This window comes from Xiphophorus hellerii, chromosome 23, assembly GCF_003331165.1.
Source record: "Xiphophorus hellerii strain 12219 chromosome 23, Xiphophorus_hellerii-4.1, whole genome shotgun sequence".
In the NCBI taxonomy this organism is placed as follows: domain Eukaryota; kingdom Metazoa; phylum Chordata; class Actinopteri; order Cyprinodontiformes; family Poeciliidae; genus Xiphophorus; species Xiphophorus hellerii.
Window position 1 is genome coordinate 3,725,927 of NC_045694.1, and position 15,671 is coordinate 3,741,597.

General features: G+C 38.7%; 2 protein-coding genes and 1 long non-coding RNA gene across 13 annotated transcripts in view; 1 reads left to right on the top strand and 2 right to left on the bottom strand.

Moving 5' to 3' along the window:
* Window positions 1–1,159: 1,159 nt before the first annotated feature.
* LOC116714204 (uncharacterized) lies at window positions 1,160–9,633 on the bottom strand. Its single transcript, XR_004338022.1, has 2 exons — window positions 9,532–9,633; window positions 1,160–4,128 (listed from the first exon to the last, which is right to left on the bottom strand). It is a non-coding gene; the product is annotated as an uncharacterized LOC116714204 (long non-coding RNA).
* Window positions 8,993–12,408, top strand: phox2bb (paired like homeobox 2Bb). The gene is made up of 3 exons (XM_032554602.1): window positions 8,993–9,748; window positions 10,389–10,576; window positions 10,830–12,408. Exons 1-3 carry the CDS (start codon window positions 9,508–9,510, stop codon window positions 11,256–11,258), a joined length of 858 nt encoding a protein of 285 aa, XP_032410493.1. The 5' UTR covers window positions 8,993–9,507; the 3' UTR covers window positions 11,259–12,408.
* Window positions 12,409–13,549: 1,141 nt separating this feature from the next.
* The window catches only part of LOC116714202 (LIM and calponin homology domains-containing protein 1), a 72,241-nt gene continuing 70,119 nt past the window's right edge, over window positions 13,550–15,671 (bottom strand). For all 11 annotated transcript variants that reach the window (XM_032554594.1, XM_032554591.1, XM_032554592.1 and 8 more), the window contains one exon: window positions 13,550–15,342. In XM_032554594.1, coding sequence (XP_032410485.1) covers window positions 15,317–15,342 — 26 coding nt within the window. In that variant the 3' untranslated portion in view covers window positions 13,550–15,316. The remainder of the gene's footprint in view (window positions 15,343–15,671) is intronic.

The following is a 15,671-nucleotide window of genomic DNA, read 5'->3' on the forward strand; positions in this document are numbered from 1 at the left end:
TTCAATAATGTCAACTTTGTATTAAAAGTGTCATGATTTACCAAATGACACTTTATGACAACAGTCATAAATATTCATGAAGACTTACTCATGTTTATGACAGGTGTTATGTCATGTTTATGACGGTGTCATGACAGTCTTATTCACAACCCGTCAAATAAAGTGTTACCATGATGGTTTTATAATCCTTACTTTTCCAGTGTCTTAGCTCCCTGCACTCTGCAACAGTCTCTCTCTCATAGGCTCATTAATGTACCTGTCATAAGAATCTGACATGGGTCACGTGTGCTAAAAATGGTGGAGAACTGAATCCTGTCGGTCAGGAGAAACGTTACCGATCAAATAGTTGTGACCATTTTCTTGACTATTAAACAGGAGAATTTTAAGCTATTTAATCTAAATGTATTGAATTTCTCTGAATTACAATTGAATGCATTGTAACATTGAATGTTACAATGCATGTACACGTGGGTTACATGCGGAGGAAAACAATATTTTGAAGGGACCTTACACACAAATAGAGAAATGTAGCATTGCATATCATCCAAGAAAAAATACTTACCACAATTAGGTCTTCAAAACTTGACTAGTCACAATCTTAGAATCTTGTAGTTTGATGGGAGATGATGCCATATTGAACAGCTAATAAAAAAAATCCCAAAACATCAGATAAATTTTTGAAAAGCAGATTCAGAGAAAAATTCTCAAAGCAAAAAGACTTTGACACAGTCATTCAGACAAAACTTTTTGAGCAAAACAACTGATGAGGTCATATGCTACTCATGAAATCTCAGGACACCACCTGTGCAGAATAAGAGCTTATTTGAAAATCCTGAAAGGACATTTAAAGGGAACATCAATGAAAACAGTTCAGAAAGGTCAAATCTCAGCTGTTCATGTGCACTACACCACATTCATGTTATAACTTTGACAGTATTAATTTGACTTTAGCCATTTGATTGAAATAAGACTGCTGTAACTAGTGATACAATATTTCTGCCTTAAAAATTCACTACCAGAAAGCAAGTAATTCAAAATCAATTAATCAGTTGAAAAAATAAATTGTAAGAAAAATATTTATTTAATATTTACTTTCCGTGTTAGCCCCTTTTGCCCCCCAGTTGTGTGTAGTCACAGTCAAAGATTGCTACCAATATCCGACATAGATCTTTAAAAGATAAATTTGTATTAAAGGAAATAACGTTTTATTTGCTCAACAAGTCAATAATCCCAACCACAGTGTACCTAAAAAAGCAAAGACAAGTTAGTGATTTGATTCTGGGGACACAGAGAAATCTCACACAGGATTAGGGTCGTCATCAATTTCAATGATTATTGAAAATCTGAAAAATACAAAAATTATTGCATCAGGTGCAGTCCTCAGTCAAAATCCTCAGGAAAAACAGTTGCAAAAGGTAAATAAAGAAATGATGGCTTTGCATTTAGTTACTGTTCACACGTATTGATTTGATCCAGAACACGGAATCTGTCTCATCCGGCTCTGTGGTGCACCATCATCCTTCAGAGCCCAGAAAACGCCTTCTGGGAACAGGAAGTGAATCAGTGGACAGACCCGCTCTGATAGCTCCCATCTGGCTGTTCTTTAAGACTTCCATCCAATCAAATTAGGTTTGATTGATCAACAAGCTCTGCCATTGGGTGGTGGTCATGGCAATATAATTTACCCTCCACTGTCAATATAGATAGCTGTTCTTTAGAAGACCAATGACAAAAGGATGAACATAAAATTCAAGAGTTTGCATTCCTTGTCTAGCATGCAGCTCAGAAGGTTCAGGTTGTTTCTGCTGAGGAGGAACTGTGCAAAATCCCAAATTAAAGATGAAAGATTCTGTTGGTCGTTTTCATGAAAAGATCCAAAAGAATGACAGGATTTCATTTTTACCAGCAGAAAACAGCCTAAAGCAACATACTGCCCAACTGGTGCACACATTGCATGTTTTATCCATTCATTCATCCCACAAGTGTAAGAATAAAAATCCCAAAGTCTAAATTAATTCTGTATCATTATGGTTTCCAAAGTATGACTGGTGGTTCTAGAATTAAGTAATATAAGTCATGTTGGAAGTAAATTCTCCAGACAAAGTATAAAAATAAAATAGAAGTTTGAGGAAAATAGCAATAAAAAACAGCAAATGGATTAGATTTGGAATAGTTTCTTACAAACTTGTTCACTTTACTTACTGCAGATCAGCCTCACTGACTCCTGCAAATCAAACATTTAAAAAGTAAAACTATTAGGAAATCAGTAATCTATAAAAGAAAGACTGAAAGTTTTCTGGTACATCCATAAACTCCCAGGTGAACCTGAGGAGGAGACTTGACTCCCAACACCTGTGTGGGCAGGTGAATGATGTCGAAATGCTTCACAAAATATTTGTTATAGCTATTTTTTGTATATATTTTCCCTTCAGATATAAATTCAACTTTTCTAATACTATTAAATTAGCATTGTTACATCACCCTCTATTCCCAGTTAACCCAGTGCGTCACTGATAAGTTAATTAACGGCTCTGACATCTCATTTGTATAAGAAACAATATATTTGAGAAGCCCTGTTGTTGGCTCTCATTGGGTCACCCCTCCCCTTTTTGACTATATGGAAATCATAATTCATATGAGCTGCCTGATGGTTTATGCAGATGGAGGCTGCAGGCAAAACAGTTTAATGCGCGGCCACGTGTTCAGTCATAACACAAGTGAGGAATATGAAACTGGGAGAGAAAGGAGGAACCACGAGGCGAGGCAAATTAGCAGCTTTAGAAATTGATAGCAGGTGTTTACATGCGGCATTTTTGCATATTATTATATGGAAGCAGGAGGGGTGTAATAAACATCACAAAGCCTTGTATCATAATCAATACAATACACAATGACCTTGACGTTGCATGATGGATTGGGGGACACGGACTACTGTAATTGCATCTCATCTCCTTCCTTCCTTTACTTCTTCTCTTTGTCCAACCCTTTTTCACGTTTTTTGCCGTAAAACAGCGCTGCGTCGTGCTCTGTGCGCTGCGTCGTCGCCTGCCGCTGAGATGACCATTAATCGCTTAATTCCAGTAAACCTACGTGTGCACAAAGGCCCGCTGTCTTCCCCTTAATGCATGTGTGATTAAGCTTCTGGGCAGGCCACACGGCATTATTAGCCAGCAGGTCCTTGTATAGAGGGCCAAATGCCTTCAGGGGGCCCGAGGGTGGTGTGTGTGTGTGGGGTGGCTGTGGAGGCAAGTTAATGACACTGACCCTCACTTCCCCAACAGCTATTCAATTCAACAATAATAACGGGTCACGCATCTGATTTATGGGGTTGGGGATAATAATTGTCAACTGCTAATGTCGGGGTGGGTGCGGAGAGAGGATAGGGGGGGTAATGCCAGTGGACTATGCTAAATAAAATATGCTTTGACCCCACTAGGGGTGAAATGCAGAAAAAAATGACAGATGTTTCAGTCACCCCTTCCTCTCAAAGCTTGTTGCAGCCAAACGGAGTCCAAACCCACAATGCTTCGCTGTTCGTGTGATCTGAAACCTTCAGAGAGAACCCGCAGCCAGGCTCTCAGCCGGCAGCCTCCTGGCCTGCTTCTCTCCACCCCACCGCCCTGCTCGGCTGCAATAAATTAATAACAACCAAACAATGTGTCGCGGAGAGGCGGATTCGATTACTAAGTTTATTTACAGGGAAAATCTCATGAAGGCCATTGACCACCGTTAAACAGCGCGGGATGAAACGATGACAAGAGCCCCGATAAGAATTTAATTCCATCTCATTTCAGACGATTTTATGAATCAAATTCTTGAACACTGGCAAGAGATTTAATGATCGCATCTTAGCGAAATCTTATTTCAGAAGCGGTCGATGGCATTTCTCTGCGTTAATGTCGACTTAGAGGTTGGAGTAATTTAGTAATTGATTCCTTGCCTGGCTCTCGCTCGTGCCAAGGCCGCGTTAGAGGGTAATATGTTTCCTAATCTTATCCCCCGGAATAAGATTTTTATGTTAATCCGCTGGCTGGTCTCTTGGTCACTCGGGAAGCGCAGATAAAGACTCGGAGGGGCCGATGAGGCCAGGAGGGACGAGCCGGGCTCTCCAGGAACTGGCTGCAACATCTGGAAGACAGTGGCACGCATTACTGCAGAGCAAAAGAACATTATTACACACGATAGATACCTCTAAAGGCAGGGCAACTTTAATTGAACAGCAAGTGTTTTGCAGAAAAATAAAGGAACAGATGCACAGACTTGCACATAGAGACAATAAATAAATATAATAAATGTGATGTTTAAGAATCAGATAAAAAGACAGAAACAGTGAAAACAAAAAATAAAACAGTGCATACTTATATTATTCACCTAGATTAAAAAATATTTTAATCAACCAATAAATTTGTTTTTGATAGGAAATGGAACAGGTATTTTTCAAAGGACAGCGAATAACGCATTTGGTGACATTACAGCAGTCAACAAAATAGTATTTTGCATGTTTTTATTGATATCTAATGATATAACTTTGGTGATGAGCTTCAAGCCTTGGAGGTTGGGAGTCCTCCTTGCAACCACCCTAATCTTTAGCTTCCTCCACAGAGTTTCTGTTTGATTCAACTCAGAAATCTGGATGGGCTGCTCCAGAAAAACCTCATATTACTGAAGAAACATGATTATCAAATTAAAAGATTACTTTAAATCTAAATCCACCACGCATATTATTAATTTTAGTTATAATTGGAGCTAAAACATGATACATATGAATGAGCAAAATAAAATTTGGCCCTAATGGAAAAAACTATGAAAGACCATGGATATGATTTTAAATCTGGTGGAATAGGATCTATAGTCCTGGTGTTGGTCAGAACTCTTTCAGGTGAGCTGCAGCTGCCTGATTCATTTTAATTAAAGAGAACAAAAACACCTCTACTGTGACCTACCAAATATGAAACATTACCTAAATAAATTGCATTCTAACTAGGACAGAGAAATAGGTTATGATAGTTTTTAATATGGAGTAGGGTGATTTACAAATAGGCTTTTTGTGAATATTGGTTTGAGTCCAAAGTTTCTGTTATGCGTTTAGGCTAGTTCAATGTAGATCCTCAAACTTGCACCTTTTGGGCCAAAACCAATTATGTTGTTTGTCTTTTTTGCCATAGATTTGATAAGATTCTGATAAATCTGCTGACTGTGTGGACATCACATAGTGTCTTCCTGGGATTTGTGTAAAACTGTGTGTCATCAGCATGTAAGATAGAAAACACAGTCCTCCATGAGCTGAACTAGAATTGCCACTATTGCTCAGGATTATTATAATTCCTGTAAAAGTAATATCTTGATGGAGTCGAGTGAACTTCCTTAGATATATGAAGTTTATTTGTTTTATAAACTGAATTTGACGCTGTTGGTAACACAATCATTGCATTGCATGGTGCTGATTTTAAAATATATTTCTATGAATGGGATCTGTCCGTCTGGCAAAGTGACTTGATATAACATTTGCTATTTATAAATGTTTCATTTAAATATATAAAAATAACTCAAATGAATTGAAAAAAAAGGGGTTTGGGAATGGGGCCTTGAGGAACCCCGCCCTTGATCGTCATTTACTCAAAATTATAACTGCAAAATTACACAGTCTGAGTAGTTTAAGCACAGTAACAGTCAGTTCCACCCATCTTTCCAGTCTGATAACCAGCACGTTATGAGCTGGTTCGAAATCGACGATTTTCATCCATCACTGCTGAGAAGTGTCATTAAGATACTTAACATTAAACTGTGGGCTGAAACCACAAATTTATATGTTCTCAAAGAGAAGAGAAAAAACATTTCTTTGCAGAACAGGTGAATATTATCTCTACATTTCTATTTGACGCAATCAGCGCAACAATTTATGTCAGAAAGAATACGCAACAGATAAAAACGCGCAAAAAAATACAGAACAAATGTGACAGAGGCTGCGCCATGCAAAGCAAACCCCTCTCTTTCTTTGTGCTGCACATTTTCTTTTCTCCTCTGCAGACACTGGTGGAAGACACCAGTTCCTAATTTAATTTCGTCTCTTCTCCAGATGTCACTTTCCATCTGTGCGGTTGGAAACGCAAAGCGCTTTTTACGCACCAGCCTGGAACACGTTAGTTTCTTTTATTCATATCTGAAAATGCGTCAATCGACAAAAATTTAATCCGAAAAGTATATAACTGCGGTGAAGGAATGCTTTAACTTTTCCGGATGGAACTTATTGAAATGTAATAATCTGCGGTGATTTTATCTCACCTCTGATTTTTCTTTTATGCTGGATATTTTTCTGTTCCGTCAAATTGAGACATCAGACTAAATCGCCATGAGAGTGTCCCTAAAATGAATTTTTTATTTGCCCCAGAGCCCCTCCCCTGCAACACGCGGCCTTATTAATAACTGCTTTGATAAGGCCGGCATTTCCTCGGGCGAAGGAGTGAGACGTTGTAGGTGAAATGTGACAGCAGGACCCTCCCATCTCTCTCCCTCTCTTTATCCTCTTCTGTTCCTTTGCCTTTTCAGGGGAGTGGATCCATCCAATCCATCCGCAGACAATGGCATTTTGTTCCTCTTTTTGTTCCTCCTGTCGACCCGCATTCCTATATTGCTGAGCAACGATAGTGCGCACTAAATGGAGAGGAGTTCCTCCTGCATCCCGGCTATTGTTCGGCACTTGCCAAGGGAACTTAGGGTCTTGCACACATCCCATTTTCTTGATTTATTTAGGTAAAGCTATATAGTTAAAGCTATATAATTACACTTTAATTACCGCTTTATTTCACTTACAGAGCTATTATGTTACTGTAAATCACTACATGCAACGCTCCAATGCGCATCTGGATAAAACCCCCATATGACATTTTGCAAAAAGACTTGAAATCATGTAAAGAAACTCAGACTTCAGCGTGCGAGATTTTGAATTCAATATTCCGACATCAGAATGGAGTCTGCGGCCTTTCGTCTCACCAGAACCAGTTGATAGAATTAAAAGATGTTGAAACTATAAAAGAAGGGGCGTTTCAATAGCTGGTGGACTCTGGTGGAGGGGACCGGGCTATAGAGCGCAGGAATAAAGAGCGGCCTCAGTGAAAGAAACCGATGGCTAAAAGCTATAATTGTATTTGCCTCGGCGAAATATCAGAAAAGACTTCTCGTTTCTTTGAGCGTTATTAGATTAATTCCCAGAGATGGTTTCTTTTCTAGCTGCCAGACGCGTGGAGGGAGGACGGTGAACCATTTGGCTCTTTGGTTTCAATAATCAAATTAACCATTTGGTACAACTTTTGGGTCCCAGCTCGTGTGCAGAGCGAATAAAGAAGATAAAAAAGAAAGCATTTACATAATAGGGACGGGGTTGTGTCAGTAAAGAATAAATAGGAGACAGAAACACACTGCAAGGTGTCAGCAGTTGGAGAGACACAAATAACTGACGGGAAATCCATGTATTATGGGAGCAAAATACGTGTTTATATGGAAGCACGTCCGATCTAGTTATATTCTAATAAAAGTTTAACATTCCAGGAAACTACAATTCTAAAATGTGGAATGTATGTCATTTTTTTAGATGCTAAAATGTAGATTTTACTCACAGACTCGTTAAAACATACATTTTACCTGCAAACGGCCAACGTTTTTAATAGCAGCAACACATTTCTTTTGGTGATAAAACACAATCAATACTGCGATAAAGTCGGGTAAAATAAAGACTGAGGCGGTTCAGAAAGAAAAAGAATCTATAATAATCCTGTAAAACTGAACAGGCAGAGAGACAAACGTGTTTAATATCCACTGTCCAGACTGACACCAAACTCACCTGCTGTAAAATGCATGCTCTCAATCCCCCTAGGATTATTATAACAATATTACAGTCATATTCCAATCAACACACACCACCAGATGAACGCGTTTAGGCACCAAATAACCATTTGCAAAATTAGATTGATGTGCCATAATTACTGTTGCGCCTTTTTTTGTGTACAGATAATTTGGAGGGAAAACACGGAGCCTCGACAAGAAGGACTTGAACTCGATCCAATGAATTGAAATGGGAGGAAAAAGAAGAAGAAGAAACACAGTGTGTGTAAGCGCCATACAAAGCGGTTCACCTTATTACACAAACCGAATTAACCACTCAGCCAATATTGGGAGCCTGAGAGGTCCGATGACTGCCGCGCCAGTTCGTTACTTTCATTACAAAGATGTTATTTGCCAAATAAACGGAATAATGAAAGTAATAAAGAGAATTATAAAGTCATTTGAAACATAGAAAACACACCCGGCACGATTTGATTCTGCAGCAGAGACGGCAAAGGAGGAGGCCTACGTTAGCAAAAATGGAAAGTTATCAAATAGAATGTAAATGTGTTCATTTTTTTATTTCTTTAAATTAACTTCATGAAATTTAAATATTTTGTTTTTTGTTTTTTTTATTTTCGTCATAAAATGGATATTTTCATTTGAAGAATTTGACAAGGTACGAGTCACTTAACTGCACCTTCAGAGTTAAAGCCAGACTCTCAAGCAGAGCAAAATAAAAAATAAATAAATAAAAAAATGTCAATATGGGAAGAAAAAAAAATCACGAGTGCATATTTGCTTGTTACATCCGCTTCTTTTGCGCAATGATTGCATTATTATCAAGTGCACTTGAAACGGATCCTTGTGCGTAAAAATAGGTCATTTTACTGGATAAAAATTGACATGTTTTACCGCTTCAGTGCAGAAGATCAGAGGCAGAAACAGCAGGAAAAAAAATGTCGGAGCATACGGACAGAAAGAAGAGGCAGAGTGGGAATACTCTGTGAAATCCTGCCCAAGGTATACGGTCGCTTAAAAGGCTTAAAAGCTTGGAGAAAATTGGATCAGGGAGAATCGTCACCCAACTTTCATTATTTCCAAGTGGTGTGATTGAATTAAAGGGCAAGATGTTGGTTGGAGAGGAGTGGGGTGGATGGGTGGAGGAGGTGGGCGGCGGCGGCGGTGGTGGAGGGCTGCGTAATGGCGTGGTATTAAATTCTAATTAGAGATGCAGGGGATCAATGATAGGGAGGTTGGACAGCCCGGGCCCCCAGTGCCAGCCCAATAGACTGATGAGTTATTGTCATGTAAAAAAGCGCTAGCAATAAGACCAAACGCTTTGCTATTGTCCAAGCGGAAAGAGCCAAGTTTATTATGAGGACTATATGCTCTAGAGACCTCGGGCTAGGCGGCTCTTAGGGGGCTTTTCATAAAACAGGGCTAGGTTCGTATAAAGGAGGCCAGTTTTGGAGCAGGCGCTGAGCAGTGAACATCTACTCACCGTCCAGCCTTCTTCTAAACAGTCCAAACCAAACAAGTCATCAAACTCAGACCGCGCGTTTCCTCATTTTGATTTTTTATTTGTTTTTTTTTTTTTTTTCATTTCAGACCCATTTTTGGGTGCCTCTGTTTGACTTTTTTTTTCCCAGGGAAGTGCAGCTTTCAACCGCAACCGAGCTTTCTCAAATGTATAAAATGGAGTATTCTTACCTAAATTCCTCTGCCTACGAGTCATGTATGGCCGGGATGGACACGTCGAGCTTGGCATCGGCCTACGCGGACTTCAGTTCGTGCAGTCAGACGAGCGGCTTCCAGTACAATCCCATCAGGACCACTTTCGGGGCCACCTCCGGCTGTCCTTCCCTAACGCCGGGGTCCTGCAGTCTGGGGACCCTGCGGGATCACCAGAGCAGCCCGTATGCCGCAGGTAAGCAGCAGCGAGCTCCGCAGCCTCAACCTGGTGTATTATAGGACGCCTTGATTGCATTTGAAAATGGAAATGTGTTTAGTATTTACCAAACGAAATTTGCTTACACAAATGAAAGAATTTATCACGTTAGAAGCGATTGCAGGCAAGAGGTAATTCGGTTATGGGGTTATACTATCCCAGTCACACCCAAAACCGCCAACAGAATTATCTTAAGCTGCCAAAATGATAGGCATAATTTATTTACTTTGCGATGAGACATAAAGCTTCGAAAATAATTAGATAACCAAAGACTAAAGCTCATTATTGACACCAAATTGGAGTTACAGTAGCAACAAGCGAGGCGGACGGCAACATTATGACAAGTTTTCAAACAGAAGCCTCAATCTGAGGAGCAACAATTAATTTTACAATTAGCCGCTTCACAGGTCAGCAGTGTTATCAATTCTGATCTAATTCAAAGGTAATCAAATACACGATTTAACTGGAAGCTCCAACTCAGCGTGCGGAACCGCATTTTACACAAAATAACCAAATTTCAATTTACTTCCATTTGACAGCATCACACTTAAACAATCACGTTCCCTTTTTACTGAGCGGATAAAATGTGTCAACCTTGACATTTCCTTTTGGTTTACAGTTCCCTACAAACTATTCACCGATCATGGTGGGCTGAACGAAAAGAGGAAGCAGAGGCGCATCCGGACTACGTTCACCAGCGCGCAGCTAAAGGAGCTGGAGCGGGTTTTTGCAGAGACGCACTACCCGGACATCTACACCAGAGAGGAGCTGGCACTCAAGATCGATCTGACTGAAGCCAGAGTGCAGGTACGAAAACCCCCACAGTTCAACAGGCGCCCACCGCTGGCGGCTGCCTTTACGTACGATTCACCTCATCATTTTCAAGTAAATAATTAGATACAAAGCTTGCACATTTTATTTTACTAATATTGACGCAAACAGCCGCAAGATTATCCAACTTAAATTTTTATATTGCTTGTATCACAACTATTAAAAAATTAAACATACATATGATTTAAATGTTGTGTATGTGGTATAAACCTTTTGAACGTTTTTCCAGGTGTGGTTCCAAAATCGTCGCGCGAAATTCCGCAAGCAGGAGCGCGCAGCTGCAGCGGCCGCAGCAGCCGCCAAGTCCAGTTCCGGGAAGAAGTCCGACTCCAGAGACGAAGACAGTAAAGACACCAAAACTACCGACCCAGACAGCACGGGAGGACCGGGGCCGAACCCGGTTCCCACTTCCAACTGCGGCGGACCGAGCCCCACCGCGGGCCAGGTCAACACCACCGGGAACGGACAGGTGGACCAAGTGAAGACCTCCGTATCCACTGGCATGGGAGTGACGGCACCGAGCCAAGGCTGGGCCGCCGCACCCGGGACCATCACATCCATCCCGGACTCGTTGGGCGGGCCATTCGCCAGCGTACTGTCGTCTTTGCAAAGACAGAACGGAGCTAAAGCGACACTAGTAAAGACCAGCATGTTCTAATGAAACTTAGAAAACCCGAGCAGAGTTCTCTGGAGACTGAAAAGCAATCGCCCAACACAGACTGGAGGACAATAAAAAGCAGATAGAATAACAGTTGAATATGGTTATTTTATTTTTACCTTGCGCTTTTCCTTGTGGTCAACAATTTTCCTGTAAAATATCCATCTTGACAAGTCACACTTTCACATTGAGACTAAAGCAAGTTGGGTGAACTGCTACCACCTTCTCCTAGTCAAGTCTCAGAGCTATTTACATACAAAACAGCGAAATGGGCAATTTACTCTCACTAAAAATATAGAACGGCGTCACACCTCACTTTAATTTAGTTTTAGAAAAAAGGATGTTGGAGCAAATGACTTGTTCAGATGTTTATTTTTGTTCTCACTGTGGGGAATAAACGAAGGTTGGCACACTGGAAACGCGCGGTGCCATCAGAAAGCAAAGGAGCCTCATTAAATCCCATTCAGAGGGAGAGTTCATCAGCTGCTTCTGTTGGGGACAGAGGCGCCTGATAGCCATGACTGACGACGCTCTGACACAACCATCCACCGACGCGCTTTTTTTCTTCCCTCCATACACAGCCAGCTGTGTGGAAACTGCGGTATTTTTTGTTTCTTAGGGCTGCAGAGAGTTTAGTTTCTTTAAATTGTCGCTACAAACACACTTATTTCCTCGATATTAAAAAAGGCACAAACTACTGCAATGTTCACCTCAGACAGGAAATCTATGTTTTGTGTGTCTTTCTACGGCAGTGTTTTGTGGCTCAAACTGTATAGTGTTATTACGTATTCTTGTCTCTTATAGTTGAACCATAGGCCATATTCCCTCGTAGATCGACCATACAAGTCTTTTTGATGTTTTACTAAAATTCCCTCGGAAGAATTTATTTTGGGTATTAAAAAAGGGGGGATGGATGCAGACATTGTATTTATTTCTATATAATTTGCATGTTGTCTTTTTGTCTGGTTTAAAATGATTTTTCTCCCATTTTGTGAGCATTATGTAACATGTTTTGTCCAGGATCTGAAAGTTATTTATATGTAGGTAATGAATGCTTATATTTAAGAAGGAAATATTTCTACATGTGCACATAGTTTTCAAGGTGTACCATTGAAATGATTGTTGATGATAAAAAAAAATAATAGTTCAAGCTTGCTTTTGTCATTTTTTAAAGAAGTTCAAGAAGCAACCATTATTCTTCATGTCTATATAGATGAACTGGGATTGTAAATCTCATCCCGGTGGTTTAAAAAGGCCGTCGATTTCAGCACCACGGACAGTTCCGGCGCGGTTTCTAATTCATTCAGGCCCCAAATATTCTTTAATAATAACCAAACAACCACATCTTTACTCCCCCAAAACAAACAAAACAAAATACGATTTTCACTTGGCAAGCGATTCTGTTTCATCAACTTTGACTTTTTTACACCTCGAAGAGTAGATAAATAAAAAAATGTATTTAAAACAAAGCATACCGGCAATGTTCTTTTTTAGACGAATTATTACTAGTAATTGTTAAGGAAAATAATAACAGAATCATGACAAACAAAACATAAAATAAATAGTTCATGAAAATCAAGAAACGACCAAATAACCAGACAAGTAAAAATAGGCTAAATAAAACAACGCAACCTTAAAAAAAACAAAACAAACAAAAACAAATAATTTGGTCTGCTTAGTAAAAAGGAAAGAAGTAAAAAAAAAAATGAAAACAAAACAAAAAATCATAGTAAGATTGATTTAGTTCAATAAAAAAAAGTTTACTAAATTCTGTTTTAACACAGTAAATAAAAAGTGAATAAATTACCAAAAGTCATACACTTTTTAAGGCAATTGATACAAAATAATAAAAATTAATGCCCTTTTATAATTGTCATTTTTATTAAGATGACAATTATATGAAATTGCTATCTTTAATATTAAATTGAGAACAAATATTATTGTTGATTTAATATTTCAACAATATTAATATTAAATTGAGAACAAATATTATTGTTGAATTATTCCCAAGCATTAACCACATTTTCTGCAGAATCATTCTACATTTACTATACCTCAAAACTAAATGTATGCATTTTGTTCAGTTGGTCATTAGGTTTTTGCACTATTTAGAATCATATATGGAAAGAGATGATGTGGAAGGATTTGTATTTTCAACACTGATGCCACGAAAAAAAATAAAATAAAAAATCGGACTTTAATTTTCCAGCAAATATGAGCAACGACTTATTCTTACATTTTCCAGGACTTTCCAAATGTGCCACTTGTTTTGCAATAAAAGGAAAGAAATATATCTTTGATTTATAATATTTATTTATAAACATACAGTAATGTAATAATAAATGCCATTGCATTTAAACATCAAATGAAACTATATTCCGAATAGTGTTCAAGGTGAATATTATACAATAAATACAGTACAGATGCAAAAAGGTTTCCATTCCCTACTGTTCTGTTAAAACCCTCTGGGAGAGGAGCTCAGACTCAAAGATACGGCTATAAAAGACTCGTCTTTGATTTACTCATCAGCTAAATGAGGATTAAAAAATAAAAATACAACAGCTGGAAAATGATCCTAAAATACTGCAGATCAGAAAAAGTAAGAGATGACCCCGAAGGTGAAGCCTGTTCAGCACAAGGAAGTTTAGGCTGCTTTACTTTCATACAGCAAATCAGTTGGTTTTATGCTTACTCATGCATTTTTTTCAACACACCCACAACATATAACCAAGCTCTTAGCAAGAGTCCTAAATGTGCAGCTGGCAGGACAGGTCTTTAGTTTTAAACCAACCAAACATTGCACAGGTGCAGCTGCTGCTGGTATGTCTTCATATTACCTCTGCTGATGATAGATGTTTCAAATACAACAGATGTTTATGTTTTTTTCAGGCGCATAAATGAACTATACAGTTGAGACATGACCAAAATAAGCCTGATTCTTACACATTAAATATCACAAACATTCAAAATGAAACCCATATTTGCCCCGCAGTACGGAGAACACAGCATATTGTGTAACAAATGTTTTTTCTTTTGTCATTCGCCATTACAGATCACAGGGCAATCAAAGGGAGATGATGAAATTGAATATGTTTGTATGAAAATAAACAGCAGTGATTAAGAGGCTGACGGAGGGATGGAGTTTGCTTTTCTGCACTATCCAACTTTAAATTTGACCAAATCACTTGTCACGAAATGAAAATAGTGCCGAAATAAGACACCATACATCTGGTGCTTTGCTTCCTACATCATTTCCACTTCCTAAGGCACATTAAACTGTTGGCTATACAACCAGACAGACTGCATACGGAACAATCTGCTGCAACCAAATAGCTCACAACTCACATTATTGCCTTTAAAATAAGCCCAAATTGCTCTATAGCGTTATATTAGAATTTAATTACATTCTTTACAGAAACAAAAGCTTTTATATGACAGTCAAGGGTGAAAAAATATTTACTTTTGTATATTTTATGTGTTTCTAAAGGTTTATTCATAGCTTCAATGTACTTTTGTAATTTACCATATAAATTCAAATATTATTTACCTGAAGGGGAAAAATAGTGTTTATACCTTCAGAAAATTCAGAATGAGCTAGCTGATCTCCTTTTCTGCCCTCCAACTTCGATTTGTATCCCTTGGAACAACATCAATCTTTAATCTGAAACAGATTGCATCGTATTTTTGTGATTTTTCCCAGTATGAAAAGTGGTCAGATTTCTCTCAGTGTGTTCAATGTGGGTTTTTTTCCAATATGGCTGCCGCCTTAAAACAAACTCACTGCATGATGAAACATGTTTTATGGAAAGACGAGGATAAATTGAATCCAGAATTCACTCACGTACCAGATGACATGAGCACAGAGAATATATGTTCTTGTTTTAAACATTCAACAGTTCCCAGATGTCTATTTGGCCCATATGATGCATCTTCGGTGGTCACAGAGCAGCAGAGGAAGCATACATCCCAACAGGCTGCGCAGGACGTGATTGGTGGATAATCAGGTTAAAATGAGAATGAGGCTTTCTTCTGTAAACCTTGTGCTTTTCACTCGAGCGTCACAATGTGGTCGGCTGTCCGGCCGCTTCAGAGAAAAGACAAGGAAAAAGAAACCAATAATTTTAACGAGCAGAAGTTTTTAAAAAGGAATAAAAATGTTAATTTTCCAACAAAATTAATTTTGTCATCTCCTTTCAGACTTCCTTCTGATGCTTCACTGAGTCTGACTTGCTTTTATTAAAGGGACACCGAGGAGATTTTTTAATAAAGCACTTGTGTCTCACCAGGGTCACAGCATTTAAATTTTAGAGATTCTTCTGATTTAAACGTTTTAGAGAGAAACAGAATCAGTTTCCTTTAAAACACTAAATCTATGAACCAGAATTAACATACAGTATATACAGCAGTTCACAG

What these genes read in the sequence shown, in the direction of transcription:
- phox2bb (XM_032554602.1), top strand. Translation starts at nt 9,508, where the DNA reads ATGTATAAAATGGAGTATTCTTACCTAAATTCCTCTGCCTACGAGTCA. An exon ending in GAGCAGCCCGTATGCCGCAG is followed by an intron (nt 9,749 to 10,388) that starts GTAAGCAGCAGC and finishes TTTGGTTTACAG; the next exon opens with TTCCCTACAAACTATTCACC. An exon ending in TGACTGAAGCCAGAGTGCAG is followed by an intron (nt 10,577 to 10,829) that starts GTACGAAAACCC and finishes ACGTTTTTCCAG; the next exon opens with GTGTGGTTCCAAAATCGTCG.